General features: G+C 35.9%; 3 protein-coding genes across 8 annotated transcripts in view; all 3 read right to left on the bottom strand.

Annotated features, from left to right (window-relative positions):
• Positions 1 to 525: 525 nt before the first annotated feature.
• Positions 526 to 1,248, bottom strand: LOC128245756 (heat shock 70 kDa protein 12A-like). Its single transcript, XM_052963985.1, has one exon. The coding sequence runs from the start codon at positions 1,246 to 1,248 to the stop codon at positions 526 to 528; it is 723 nt and encodes a 240-aa protein (XP_052819945.1).
• Positions 1,249 to 1,548: 300 nt separating this feature from the next.
• On the bottom strand, positions 1,549 to 3,508 carry LOC128245755 (heat shock 70 kDa protein 12A-like). Its single transcript, XM_052963983.1, has 4 exons — positions 3,197 to 3,508; positions 2,289 to 2,507; positions 1,787 to 1,922; positions 1,549 to 1,580 (listed from the first exon to the last, which is right to left on the bottom strand). Exons 1-4 carry the CDS (start codon positions 3,506 to 3,508, stop codon positions 1,549 to 1,551), a joined length of 699 nt encoding a protein of 232 aa, XP_052819943.1.
• A 4,601-nt stretch (positions 3,509 to 8,109) lies between these two features.
• LOC128203302 (heat shock 70 kDa protein 12B-like) overlaps positions 8,110 to 14,773 on the bottom strand; it is a 19,360-nt gene continuing 12,696 nt past the window's right edge. For 3 of the 6 annotated variants that reach the window (XM_052904663.1, XM_052904664.1, XM_052904662.1), the window contains exons 2-6: positions 13,908 to 13,967; positions 11,402 to 11,731; positions 10,658 to 10,876; positions 9,907 to 10,042; positions 8,110 to 9,692 (exon numbers count right to left, since the gene is read on the bottom strand). In XM_052904663.1, coding sequence (XP_052760623.1) covers positions 8,638 to 9,692; positions 9,907 to 10,042; positions 10,658 to 10,876; positions 11,402 to 11,713 — 1,722 coding nt within the window. In that variant the 5' untranslated portion in view covers positions 11,714 to 11,731; positions 13,908 to 13,967 and the 3' untranslated portion in view covers positions 8,110 to 8,637. The remainder of the gene's footprint in view (positions 9,693 to 9,906; positions 10,043 to 10,657; positions 10,877 to 11,401; positions 11,732 to 13,907; positions 13,968 to 14,773) is intronic. The other 3 variants (XM_052904668.1, XM_052904666.1, XM_052904665.1) reach the window with 1 other exon arrangement.

Raw genomic sequence — 14,773 nt, 5'->3', positions numbered from 1 at the left:
ATAACACAAGTTTAACAAGGACATCCGCAATTTATTTTTGTGAATACGGTGACAATAGCGTCTGCATACTTTCACAGCTGCAAAGCATAATTTTCAGTGATCAAACTACGTTTTGAGTGCGAACCAAGATTTGTAGATTATGGTCCGAGTTTGTACAAGTTTAATAAAGCTGACTAGAATATATAATTAATCGGACGGGAACAAAGAAGCAGCCCTCAGAAAATTGACAGCTACCTTTATTATTTTAATTAGCCCCGAGCAACGTCGCGTATCACGTTCACTTGACGCAGTGGAACGCAGGGAAAGATATAAAAAAGATAACGCGGTGAGCATTATGCTTCTATCGAGGCGTTTAGTGAAAACGAGATTTAAAAGATAACGTCCGCAGGTATGGACAGATCGTGGTGATGTGTGAATAGTGCAAAAAACGCGTGGTTGGTAGTACATTTGTCGAGTTAGCCTGCGGGACATTTATACATTCTGCAAGAAGCGAAAATTAGTCATTTTGATTATTTACAAATCATTTTATTTGAAGCACTCAAAGTCCATATAGGCTACTTTTCCAGTGCTCATGTTCTTCTTTTTGACAAGAAGTTCTGTATCCCCGAACATAAACGTAGTTTCTAGAACCTGATGCTGTAATGGGATAGCACTGCTACACTCAAGCCTTATAGTCCCTAGCAGTTCACATCCGGGGTCTGTTGTGTACTCGGGGTTCTCCTGTGTCGTCCTGTAGACGGATGTAAGAGTAATTTCACAAGTAGGAATACTTTTCATGATCACCTGTTGATTCACTTCCACCTCATCAATCACCCGAATGTACACATTTAAACATTTAGGCACCGACCACTCTCCATTCAGCAATTTCTTCTTCTCCTCTGGATGTTTCTTTTCATCAAAATCCCTATATCCAGATACCCCGTACATGTACTTCAAAATCCTAGAGGAGACAATATCGGGACTGAGTCCAAACCGAACAGCGCCTTTCAACACGGCGAGGCCTGCTTCTGATGGGAGGATCAGTCTCACGCCGGTTATTTCACTTTTGATTCTCCTCTGAACGTATGGGCTTTCGCCGAATCCACCCACCAGAATAACGGTGTGCACGCTTCGCATCTTTGGTTCAGCTAAAAGAGACTTTAGATGCCGCATCAGCAGATCGATTGGTCTTTTAAACAAGGCTTTGACAATTGCTGTATCAAACTTTAGCTTGTCTTTGCCTTTCGTGGCGATGGCATTTTCCCGCATTGTTAAAGACCCAATTCATTCCTCTAAAGATTTGGAAGAATTCTTTTCCGCAAGATCCCTCAGAGAAACAGAAATACGAACAAAAAATTGGTTTGTTTTTTCAGTGTCAAATGACCGTTTCTTGTGTTCGAATTCCCGAATGACGTCAAAATAATCATTCATTTCAGTCTTTCAAAGTTCGGTAAAAGCTTTTTCCCCAAAGAGTTCATTCAACATTTTCATGTAATTTTAATCCACATAAATGCCTCCCCATGGACTGCCACTGGCTTTGTGGATCTCTTTCATGGTTCCATCTGGTTTTCAATCATGGACAGATATATCTGCGGTGCCTCCTGAATTTTGAAACAACACCATTTGTTTTCGTTGCAGGTATTTTTGGTAAAAGTTACTTGCCGAAACTAATGAAATGTTAAATCATTATTGACTCACTTGTACTGACATCAATAAGTAAATTTCGACATTAATCCGGAACCGGAGAAAACGACGAATTCATTTTTTGTTCAGAAGAATACTTAATGATTTGATAAATGTTCCCAACCTCCAAGGTCGACGACCATGAACTGTGATCCTTGAACCGTTACAGCGCCCTTAAAGTCCATGCTCAGCGTTTCACACCGGACCGTGGCACATTCCGGCTCCAAGGCCAGCTTTAGGCATTTTTGGTCTACTCCAGCCTTTACATCAAAGTTTTGTATTAGCCCATTTAAATAAATAAGACCTGTTTTGTGTATAGTATATCACATTCGCCTTGAAAATTTCAATGTGAATAGTTCTTTTAACATTTTATTCATTCATAGGTGTTGACCTAGTTTCCATTGAGATTATATTTGAGTGTGAATTTATATTTATTCTCAACTATTCTGTAATACTAATACACGACGTTGTCTAAAATATATAACTGTATGCACCGGCAAACGAGAGAACATGGTTCGATTCACGGCTGCGGGAAAAAAAATACTGGCATATCATTATATTAAGTTAATATGATACCAAGTGATGAGTATTGCTGTTCGTTACTAGCAATGCGAAACAGGTCTTACTTTGACTGCCGCTTCCCTCATAAACCACTTAGCATTGCCATCCCAGATAGCCGGGACGGTCAACACGTACAGGATGTCTGTTTCCTCGAATCCTGTCGTTTGCCTCGTAATCGCCTCAAATAAGTGTTCTTTCAGGTATTTAATCGACATGACAAACAACGGGAAAGCCTTCATCTTTTTTCCGCAAAAGTCATCCACCCCTACGTCTTTTGTCAAGTGCTAAAGACGACAATAAAATAATAATTTGTAGTCTTTTATTTATATTTTATTATTATATATTTTCCTTATGTTCATGCTTGGTTTTCTTTTCTATTACGTTTGATTTCGCTTTTAGTGGGTGCTGAGGTAAGCGTGCGATTGTGTACTAAAAAAATTGTATTGATAACAATATCTTAAGTTATATGTTGATTATGTGTGTTTTCGTGGGATTTTGTTTGTGTTTATTGACGAGTGTTTATAGGCAATGCGCAATTAAACAAGGTATGGTTGATTGTTTTTGACATGCAGTTGTCATTGTAAAACTGAGGGCGTGAATCCGGGTGTTAAAGAGTGTATATGACTTGACTTGACTTGAATCAGATGTATCAGTATTCGGAGTTAGTTATCATAACATAACATAACATAAAGTTTATTCTGATGCAAGCACGTACAGCTTATTATGAATCACACATTTTTTCATATATACATGTATGTAAATGGTATACAGTCAAACAATAATATAGATAATGATACAAACACAGAAAACAAAATAATAAGTTAATTGACATGAGAGTGTATAATACAAAATATAATGTGTTATCATGTATAGCATATAAATATATTGACTAACTTCACATTTGTATGGAAAAAATTGCTAGCAAAAGTATGTGTATTATGTTAGCATAGTGTGTTCTGTATTAATTACATACCTTATTGCTATGCAGCACCATCTTAAACCTCCGAAAAGGTCTCCAGCCGTAATGCTTATCATCTTCAGCTAGGCTTGCATACTTGTCCTCGGCCTCAAAACCAAACTTTTCAAACCCTTCCTTTGGATTTAAAAGGACGGATGTAGGCGTCTTCAGTGAAACTAATCTTGAAGCACCACCGCCTGCGTACCAGTTCTGATTTGTCTGAATATTATTAGGGTCGTGTCTGAAGGAGCACGCATAACCGCTATACGTGGTTCCAAAGTCGAAAGCTGCCACCATCAGAGTATTGCTTTGAGCATTGCTTGCCATTGTTCATTAGGATAACACGCTGCTCTTAAACAAAATATATGTGTAGATGTGAAATGTCTAGTGGTTAAGGTTTCCGCCTAACACCCAATTAGTAGTAGTTTCCTCAATTATCTTTACTCTTCAAAACGATACATCATATGCTCCCCCAGCAGAATGCAAAAATAATCGAAATTTAAAAAGAAACAGTATTTGATATATATTTGTCGAGGATAAGCTTTGAAAAACCATCGATTAGACGTGATTATTTACGCTAAAACGCGATCGCTGTTATCGGTGAGCCGAGAAGTGCTATTGACATTAACTTATGAGATGAGTGTAATCAACGATTTTTTTTCTGGGGAGTAATATTCAACGTTATTGATTCTACGGATCCAGGTGCATTTTTAAGTAATTTTAAACTCTGTTTTGATCTATTTTACTGTTAACAAGCATGACATGATTCAGATTTTTTTTTATAGAATATGAATTCTAGACATGCAGATTCCGGTCAATATACTAAAGAAATAGAGTTCTAGAATTCAAATTAAGCGTAATTGTTCAACAATAAACGTCTTTGTCAATCTGTCTGTCCATCCATCCATCCATCCATCGTCTGTCCGTATGTCTGTCTGTTAAAAGCGTTTTTCTATAGTTTGCTTTGCTCTCAAATCACCTATGTAAAGTTCATGCCTTAATTTCAGACTTAAATGTTATAAAATATAAACCTTTTGAATGAAGTACTTTTGATTTGGTCGTCTGGACATTTTTGAATAAAACACAATTTCAATTTGGTTAAAGATATTTGGGTAAACTTCAACGCCATTCAATATATCTCTGATGGGATTTCTTTGCTTTCAAGCCGATTACAAAGCAAAGTAAGTGACCCTTATAAAGTTATAATATAGATTAAAGAATATTCCTGTTACCGAGATAGCAAAATAAATCAGACATTTGTGTGATCGGATATAGAGCCTTTTAAAGTTTTTTTTTATTTAAGTTTGCACACTTCCCTTTGCAACACATAATATCTAAATCAACTTAATTTAAAGATTTAAAGACGAAAATTACAAGCGATTTCGGATAATCAATCATATGCAAATCAGCATACTTGACTGAATTCACAAGGGAAAGCTTTACTTTCATCGTTATGTTCATTTAAGCAGAATGACAGTTATTTCAAATAAACTCATCTTTAACATAACACTTAAGCATAAAAAACCTTACTTTCACGTAAAAGTTATGCTTGAAAGAAATTGTTTAAAGGCCTATGCAACAAATTTGGCAATTTACATCGGCCAAAGTCACGAAAAAGTGTCAATTGCGGGACTCATCGAGTATAAGCGGTCTCATATACATTTGAATCATCATTTGCAGATGACACGTGGCCATTTTTTAACATGTTATGTTTTAAACAGTTATGATTGATGATAAAAAACATAACAATTTCGAAAGAAAATATAATACGTACCTCAACAATCTAGTTCACGATATATGTGAACATATATCGATGCAAGAGTAAATAAAAATAACATTTGCTAGTCAGATTTATCATTGTAAATCCCTTTTCTTGATCGAAATGTATTAGAACGCATGTTAACGAAAGGGCAACCAACAGACAAAACATTTAAAGAATCAATCTCAACCCCAAAGTATGTTCATTGAGTATTATATAGTCATTAACTTATAGTTATTCGAGGTCAGTAAGGAATTGCCATAGTGCAAAAGTGGTTATGAAGGACCAAAAAATAATCTTTTCAAAAAGTCAAGATATAAGTATTTTAAGGTGCAATATTTAGCAGGTAGAACACTTGTCACTAGCCATACAACCACGTGAGGTGTTTCGAGAGATAAGAAAGAAGTTTTTTCGAAAGAAGATAACATAATAAGTTTAAAAAAACATTTGCATGCATATGCAAAAAGAATTATAAAATTATGAATATTTTAGGCTTCACATTATTTCACACTTTTAAGTCAACATGTATTGTAGAATTGTTGAGATTGCATCCATATTACAAGAATAATTGCTTTTTTTTGTTACCAGAAAGTGAGTTAAATTCAAAATAAAAAAAAATAAAATAAGCACTGTATCCATCCCTTTCAGGATCTTATTGAAGCGGGTTATACCGTGATCATAATACTAAGCAACCATTTTAGCAGCATTAAGATGTGCAAAACATGTTGTATCCAGTGTAAAAATATCCTTTATAATCCCCAGTAATAGCACTGCCCGTATCATTTTAGTGTACAGCTTCTAAGAAAGCCTTTTGTGTATGTTATTTATGTTCGTTATGTCTGGTATTTTTATTTGCATCCTTGACTTTAAATGCAAATTCATACTGAACAACCAAGTGACGGACTTCAGCTCCAGCACCATGGCGCCGTCCACCGTCATAGTTCATATGGGTTCTCAGTCGCACCAATGGCAGCACCATCACCTTTGATAACAGCCCTAGCTTTCTCATAAGCTTGGTCAATAGCTTATGCTGAAATTTCACGATTAGATTCGTGAACAACAGATATTCCGTTATGGAATTCTGCAGCTAAGGATGTGCATGCTCAAGCACCAACATGTGTCTTAGATGTATTGGGGGCCAACACGTATAGTTCACACTGTTATTTGCAAAAGTGAGTGGTATCTGCAGGCACGACAATCGATCGTTTAAAGTAAATTCTGCTTCACAGAATGATCAGACCAGGGACAAGATTACTAGAATTACTGTCAATACTAGAAATTGATATAGTGGACTTTCAGTTTTGCGCCTTTTACAGCAGTCAACGGTACATATGTTCATTGGCCCCTGAATACTCACTGACATTGTACAGCATGTAGTCTTTTTTAAGTAGCGTGAAGCTTGAAGAGAGTGCTAGCTGTAATCTGGTGCATTTGCCGTGTCATAGTGGCACTTGAAGCAGGAAAAAAGCATTTTGCTGTCCCTGAGGAAGTAGTTCCTGCCTCATCAACGGCTCCTATTCATCTCATAATTTGATGGTTAAAGTGGACTGAAATGCCACCAGTTTAATAGCAGACCAAAGACATAATGCCAAACTTGTCTTCACCTTTCTTTTCTGGCCAATGACACTGTTTTGCTAATGCGTAGATTGTGTTTTTCCATCTTGTTTGTACAATGATACTTTCATTATATGACTAAATATAGACAACATTTTAAACCTTGTTAAGGCAAGCTATGTCAGATAGTTGTCTTTAAATTACTTGATAGTATCTCTTAAGACCTAGCACTGTTGTTACGGCTTGATTGCTTTATTGACAGACGATGTTGGTATCTGGTCGCTGAGTACTTGAAATTAATTCATCAGTTTATTTTTTATTTATTTGCATTATTCTTTATTGTTTTCAAGTTGATTGCGTGCTCTAATGAGGCTTATATATTAAGTAATTTCTCATACATGATGATGGGGCTAGTGAGGTTATGGTCATGCTAACAAGTTCAAGCTCCAAATAGACTCGAGTTCCAGTGAACTTTTGTTTTACAGACCGTTCCTGGAAGGTAATCCCATCATTTGAGGGTAAAGCAATGTTGATGATACATGTAGTATGGTTTGTTTCTTGTGTTTGTTTTTGTTTATATGGTGTAAGTTTGTTTTGCGTGTTTGTATTTGCATTTGTGTATGTGATGTTTATATGTTTGTGTCTATAGTTCATTGTCGATTGGGCGTTTGCCTGTCACCTTAAAAGAGTTTATTTTTGAATGTTCGACAACTGGGCTTGTCCCTGTAGTTTTCATTGTATTAATTATGATCTTACTGGTCCTGCATTTAACAAGACTATAGATATGGGGCTTGTTATTTAGCATCTGGGACACTTAGCTTTACTAAAGATTATTTAGCTGACATTAAACCACATGCTGAGTTTTACGGCAGTGGTTTTACCAGTGCGTGGTTGTGCTTTGTCGTAAGTGATAGTAAGAGCTTTCTAAAAAGTTTTATATAATTTTGTTTCTCTTTTAAAGCAAATGTACTGTTTCAACCCAAATGCATTATGATAGAACTTTTTAATCATTTTTGTATTAAGAATAATTTCTTTTAGTCGGGATTGGCGGCCGTCTTGAAAATGGCCGCCATTTTGAACAAAGATGGCTAACGGGTTTTTATAAACAAGTTACCTAATAGAAATACTATTGCAAATTTTAATGATTGCATCACGAACCCAAATCTTTAAGATAGAACTGTTTGGTCAACTTTTGTATCAAGAATAACATCTTTCAATCGGATTGGCGGCCATCTTGAAAATGGCCGCCATTTTGAAAAAAGGATGGCTAACGGATTTTTCCAAACAAGTAACCTTATAGGAATACTTATGTAAATTTTGATGATTGTATCACCAACAAAAAATATTTAGATATAACTGTTTTGTCAACTTTTGTATTGTAATAATTTCTTTTAATTGGAATTAGCGGCCATCTTCAAAATGGCCGCCATTTAAAAAAAAGAAGATGGCTAACAGGTTTTTTCAAACAAGTAACCTAAATAGAATTCTTATGCAATTTTGATGATTGTATCACAAACCAAAATCATTAAGATATAACTGTTTGGTCAACTTTTGTATTTCAAGATTTATTTAGATCATGCGTTATTACCATGTGATTAGAACAATTACACTTAAACAAACAATTAATTAAACATGATTTATATAAAGTAGACAAACATTACATACAGTTTCCTATAATAGTATTAAAACTATATTTTTCAATCGGGATTGGCGGCCATCTTGAAAATGGTCGCCATTTTGAAAAATAAGATGGCTAACGGGTTTTTCCGAACAAGTAACCTTATAGGACAACCTATGCATTTTTTATGCTTGTATCACAAACTGAACGATTTTTCTTAATATTGACTTAATCTGCCGGGCTAAATGTGCCTTTTTGCTGTAAATGTTTTCTGCTTCCCACATCGCCCCGAAAACTGCTGAACCGCTGATTTTCTGATTGTGTAGTGTTTTACATTGTCGCAATAACTTGTATTCGCTTATTTTTGATCACTGGTCATTTTACTCGCTTTGGGGAAAATTCACTTGCTTTAAGGAAGCTCGCTTTTTATTGGGATTTTTTTTTTGTTTTGGGAAAACTCGTTTTGCTTATGGAGGTTAGGGGCAGCAGTTCGTCTTAAGCCTATATAAAAATATCCAACACGTTTTATTTGAAGCACTCAAATGTCATAAAGGCTTCTTTTCCAGTGGTTATGTTCTTTGTTTTCACGAGAAGTTCTGTATCCCCGAACATGAACGTGTCTTCAGTTTTCTGTTCATTAAACGGAATAACGGTGCTGTTTTCGAGCTCAATTGACCCGAGCAGTTCACATCCGGTGTCTGTTGTGTACTCCGGGTACTCTTGTGTTGTTCTGTAGACAGATGTGAGGGATGTTTTACTAATAGGAAGACTCTGCATTGTCACCTGTTGGTCCACTCTCACCTCCTCCTTTACTCGCACGTACACCTTGAAACAATCCTTCACCAACCACTCTCCATTTTTCAAAACCTTCTTCTCCTCTGGGTGCTTCTGTTCATCAAACTTGACAAACCCATTCACCCCATACGTGTATTTCATGATCCTAGAGGAGACAATAACGGGGTTGTGTCCAAACCTAACGGCGCCTTTCAACACGGCGAGACCCGCGTCTGCAGGAACGATCACTCTCATGCCGGCTAATTCATTCCTGATTCTCTCCTGAACGTACGGGCTTTCACCGAAACCGCCCACCAGAATAACGGTTCGCACGCTTTGTATCTTTGGTTCAGCTAAAAGAGACTTCAGATGCTGGATCAGCAGATCGATTGGTCTTTTAAACCATGATTGGACAACTGTTGTATCAATCTTCAGCTTGTCTTTGCCTCTCATGGTGATGGCATTTTCTCGCACTTTCAAGGACGCAATTCGTTCCTCTAAAGATTTGGATGAATACTTTTCCGCAAGATCTCTCAGCGAGGCAGAAACACGAACAATTATCTGCTTTGTTTTGTAAGTGTCAAATGACCGTTTCTTATGTTCAAATTCCCGAGTGACATCGAAATAATCATTCATTTCAGTCTTTCGGAGTTCAGTGAGAGCTTTTTCCCCAAACAATTCATTCAACATTTTCATGTAATTTTCATCCACATAGATGCCTCCCCACGAGCCCCCACTGGCTTTGTGGATTTCCTTCAGGGTTCCATCTGGTTTTCTTTCAAGGACAGATATATCTGCGGTGCCTCCTGCATTTTAAAACAATGATAAATTGTTTTTTTTCATGTATTTAAGGTAAACGTTACCTGTCGAAACCAAAATTAAAAAAAACGATATTGACTAAATCGTAATTAAACAAATAAGTAAATTGGGACAATAACACAGAAAGAGTGAAAGTGACAAATAGAACACTGATTATAATAACTTGTTGTTTTTTCAGTAGAATACTTTATGATCCCTTACCTCCAAGATCGACAACCATGTACTGTGATCCTTGAAACGCTACAGCGCCTTTCATGTCCATACCCAACGTCTCGCACCAGACAGAGGCACACTCCGGCTCCAAGGCCAGCTTAAGGCGCTTCGGGTCTACACCAGCCTTTACAACAAAGTTTCACATTCGTGTATGTTAATACAATTAGACTTGTTACGAATTCAATAGTATGTGACAATGCCCTTCAGATTCAATGTAAGTACTTCAATACACAAACTATTCACAGATACTTGTCCATTTATCAGTTTGAAATAATGAACTACGACTAAAGAATGAAGTCTACGAGTTTTCTCTTGTCAGAGCTATTTTAGGTGTCTATCTTAGTTCATTGCTTTGACGTTCTATATTAAGATAATAACTTTATATTAATATTACATGGATGGAAGCCCTACTCATGAACATATTATTTCAAGTGACATGAAAGTTTTAACTTAAATACTATCAAACAGGTCTGTACTAATATAGCCTATATGAAATTTGTTATTTTAAGAATGCAATGCGTTCGGTATAATATGAGAAATATCAATAATCACATCGGGGTGTTCGGTTTAATATGAAAAATATATCAATTACTACATTAGGCCATATGTAAGTGTAACGACAGTTCAGTGAGCTCACGGAAGTGAATGGACCTCAGCCAACGATATACATCGTCGGAATGATCATGCCAGTGCCAATTTACTCTCAATGCTGTAACCAATACAACAAAAAACGTCTTACTTCTATAGCCGCGTCCCTCATAAATCTCTTGGCATTGTCATCCCAGATAGCCGGAACGGTCAACACGTAGAATATGTCAGTTTCCTCGACTCCAATCTTTTGCGTAGTAACCGCCTTGCGTAGATGTTCTCTCAGGTACTTGATCGACATGACAAACAGCGGGAAAGCCGTCATCTGTTTTCCACTAAAGTCCTCTACCTTAACGTCTTTCGTCAAGTGCTGAAGTTAAATTGTATTTGTTAAACACAACACTTTATTGCTTTCAAGTTGGTGATGGTTTTAGTTACGCTCCCGTATTTAATTTGCTCTTACTGATACATATCGGGATAAATGCGACGTTGAGAACTCATAAACATGTTTTTATTCCACCCCAATTGAAGACAGTATCAAAGATAACATGTATTCATAAGGATATTTTTAAATCAAAGTAATCTGTGTTTGCTGCTGCTAGACCATATGCGTGTATTTCTCGTTTAATGCATGTAAGACTTTGAACCTTGTTCCTATAAACAAAGGCATCGTTTTATTAAAGTTTGGTTGCTTGGCCAGTTTGGCTAATTTGTGTTTTGGGAATATGCTAATTTGTGTTTGGCGACTTTGCTATCCGGCTAATTTGTGTTTGCCTACTTGGCTACTCGGCTAATTTTATTTGGCTACATGGCTACTTGTTTTCTTCGCTGATTTGTGTTTGGCTACTTCTCTAAATACGTTCATCAAGTTGAATATTTTTTATTAATGAATTACCTTATTTCTATGCAGAACCATCTTAAACCTCCTAAAAAGCCTCCAGCCGTTGTGCTCATCATCTTCAGCTAGAATTGCGTACTTGTCTTCGGCCTCGAAACCAAACTTGTCAAACTCTCCCTTAGGGTTCAGAAGGACAGATGTCGATGTTTTCAGTGACACCAATCTTGAAGCCCCACCACCGGCGTACCAGTTCTGGTTTGTCTGAATCTTGTTGGGGTCGTCTTGGAATGAGAACGCATAACCGCTGTATGTGGTTCCGAAGTCGAAAGCCGCAACCAACAGTGCCTTGCTTTGAGCATTGCTTGCCATGGTTGATAAAACAACACGCTGCATGAAAATAAGACAGACATGTAAGGTTGAGAGTGATTTTATTGTTTCTGCTTCCCAACCATAGTTTTGAGGGTTTGAGCTACACTAGTGGCACGTTCTCAAAGCTTCTTGAAATTTTATATTCACCCGAGGGAGTGGACTCTGATTAATATCAGCATTAAGCTGTTTTAACGATAAGACTTAAATACTTTTGTACTTTAGACACTGAGACTCTTTGCACTTGAACAAATAATTTGAAAACTTCAAAACAATTATCATTTCAAATGAACTGTTTTCAACTGATGCCAAAATCCCATTGGCGGTTAGGATGTATTATTTAATGAGACCTCATTTCATGTAGCGGTCATTTTACTATACGTTCAATGCAAGATTTTCACGTACATGTTCTAGTAATTGATGGTTTAGTTAATTTCAATTGGTGCGGTCAGTTGGTTCTTACACCCGACGTACATATCTGACTTATCAGAAATTGATTCATTGCCTGTTTATGTGTATGCCTGCGAGAAAGGAAATATTTGAAAGAGTGAATAAAATGTTTTAAAAAAATCGAATATTATTATAGATATAGGCGCATAATTTAAACAAGGGCTGTCACAGAGACAGCGCTCTCGACTATTTCTCCGCTTTAAATATAATAATTACAAAGTTTTAGTGAAACATGCATGGATCACTGTAAAATAAGATTAAATGCAAAACCTTTTCAAGAATTTCTAATTTGTATAATATGCAAGATAGATTTATCATACTTGATTGTTTAAAATTTCAATGCAATACATCAAGTTGTTGCTGAGTTATTAACTTACATGTGCGTACATGCAAAACCTTAACCATAAGTGCTAAGTTGAATAATAAAGGGGAAAAATTTATATCATATGCAAGACAGAGTTATCTTAATGAATTATTTAATTAATTTAGAAGGTTGGATAGTTGGGAGCACATGTATAAAGTTTCAATGCAATACATGATGTATTTACTGAGATATTGATTTGGTTACATGCAAAACCTTAGAGAAAGAATTTCTAAGTCGAACATTTAAGGGCCATCATTTGCAAAACAGAGTAATTTAACTTAGGTTTTCAAGTAGATTGGATGGTTGAATACCGCTGTATAAGTAGTTGCTGAGATATTAACCTATGTGTGCTTACATGCAAAATTTTAACCAGAATTGCTATGTTGAATAATAAAGGGCAATAGTTTGGATTATATTCAAGATAGAGTTATCTAACTTGATTAATTAAGTAAAATTGATAGTTGGGAACACTTGTCTAAAGTTTAAATGCAGCACATGATGTATTAACTACGATATTGACCTAAATTTGTTAACATGCAAAACCTTAACCAGAATTTTTAAGTCAAATAATAAAGGGCCATAATTTGCATTCTATGCAAAATAGAGTTTTCTTACTTAATTATTTTAGTAGGTTGGATGGTTGAGTACCATTGTATAAAGTATCAATGCAATACATCAAGTCGTTGATGAGATATTAACCTATGTGTGCTTATATGCAAAACCTTAACCATTTTCTAAGTTAAATAATAAAGACCCATAATTTGCATTATATTCGAATAAGTGTTATCTAACTTAATTCATTAAGTAGGTTGGATAGTTGGGAATGCATATAAAGTTTCAATGCAATACATGATGCATTTGCTGAGATAATGACCTAAAGGTGCTAACATGCAAAACCTTAACCGCAGACGCCGACGCTTGGGTGAGTAGTATAGCTCTCCTTATTCTTCGAATAGTCGAGCTAAAAACGCTCCATGTATTTTTCTCACTGTGCGCCATTTGGATGTTGATGCTATATGTATCCATTGCTGTAAGTGAAACATTTAAGACAAGGGAATATACAAACAAACATTACACCATTCATACATTTACATTTTAGGTAAAACTGTTCAACTGTGTCGGTTATTGTGATCGATTGTACAATATTTTATTGACATGTACTTCAGAAATAAATCAGACTTTAAAGAAGTAAAATGAAAACTAAATTACTTTCTTGTTGATCAAATATTAAACAAATAATAATGATCTAAATTTCGATATGTTTGGTCATACAACTCTTGTTTTTAGTTTCACTAGTTACTTTATAAACGTTGATAAACAACTATCTACATTGTATACATTTTTGCCAAAATTAAAGAATAAAAACGTAATTAAATTAACTACCTTCAGAGATCCGCTAGACAAAATGGTGGAATTACCTTCTAGTAATCTACTTCCTGTTCCCTGAAAAGTGATCTATTCCAATCGAACTGATATCGACAAAAGGGTGAAAATGTTATGAGTTTGTTGATTACGAAAATGACTATGTTAATCTTTTTGCGACTTCGATAAAAAAACATTAAAAAGAACACAACAGCGTTTTAATATATAAATCTCAAGAAATTTTTAACCAATTAATAGTACAATAATAATAAATGTTTACGTTACAAATGATTGCACCTGATGAATTTGACCACTAAGCGTTCAATATGTATTGCAATTACAGTCGAAACTTGTTGGCTCGAACTCCCAGGGACCGACGAAAATATTTCGAGTCTACTTAAGCGAAATTGCTTACATTCAGTTTAAAGAAATCGGTCCTTTAAATCCAGATCGAGCAAACGGGGAATTCGATCAAAGCGAGTTCGAGCCAAGGGGGCTCGACTGTACATGTGTAAAAAGAGAAAGTAGACCACCACTTCATTAGTTTAAAACGAAACGTATTGCTGTTGAAGTCCAATTTAAACCGCCAAACAGCCTCTAGCAATGGTGCTTGTCGTTGTGTCATACAGCGGTACAAGAGTCAAGAGTTGCTCTAAGACTCAGCAGGACGACATTGGTGTTGGAGATGCTAGTCGAGTATGGCGAACTGAGTTAAAAGTTACAATATGATAACAGTTTAGTCCTATCAAATTCACCTACAGCTGTTTTATAGCTAAAGTTGTAATCTAAATATGTTGTTTATGTTGAGGGAGTTGTTTATTTAAAGTAAAGCTACACCTAACAAACATATTAAACTCCAATGACTTGGTAAAGTCAACAAATGCAGT

Source organism: Mya arenaria, chromosome 9 (assembly GCF_026914265.1).
Source record: "Mya arenaria isolate MELC-2E11 chromosome 9, ASM2691426v1".
Classification (NCBI taxonomy): Eukaryota; Metazoa; Mollusca; class Bivalvia; order Myida; family Myidae; genus Mya; species Mya arenaria.
The sequence above is the reverse complement of the archived record's forward strand: the minus strand, read 5'-3'. Positions and strand labels throughout refer to the sequence as shown.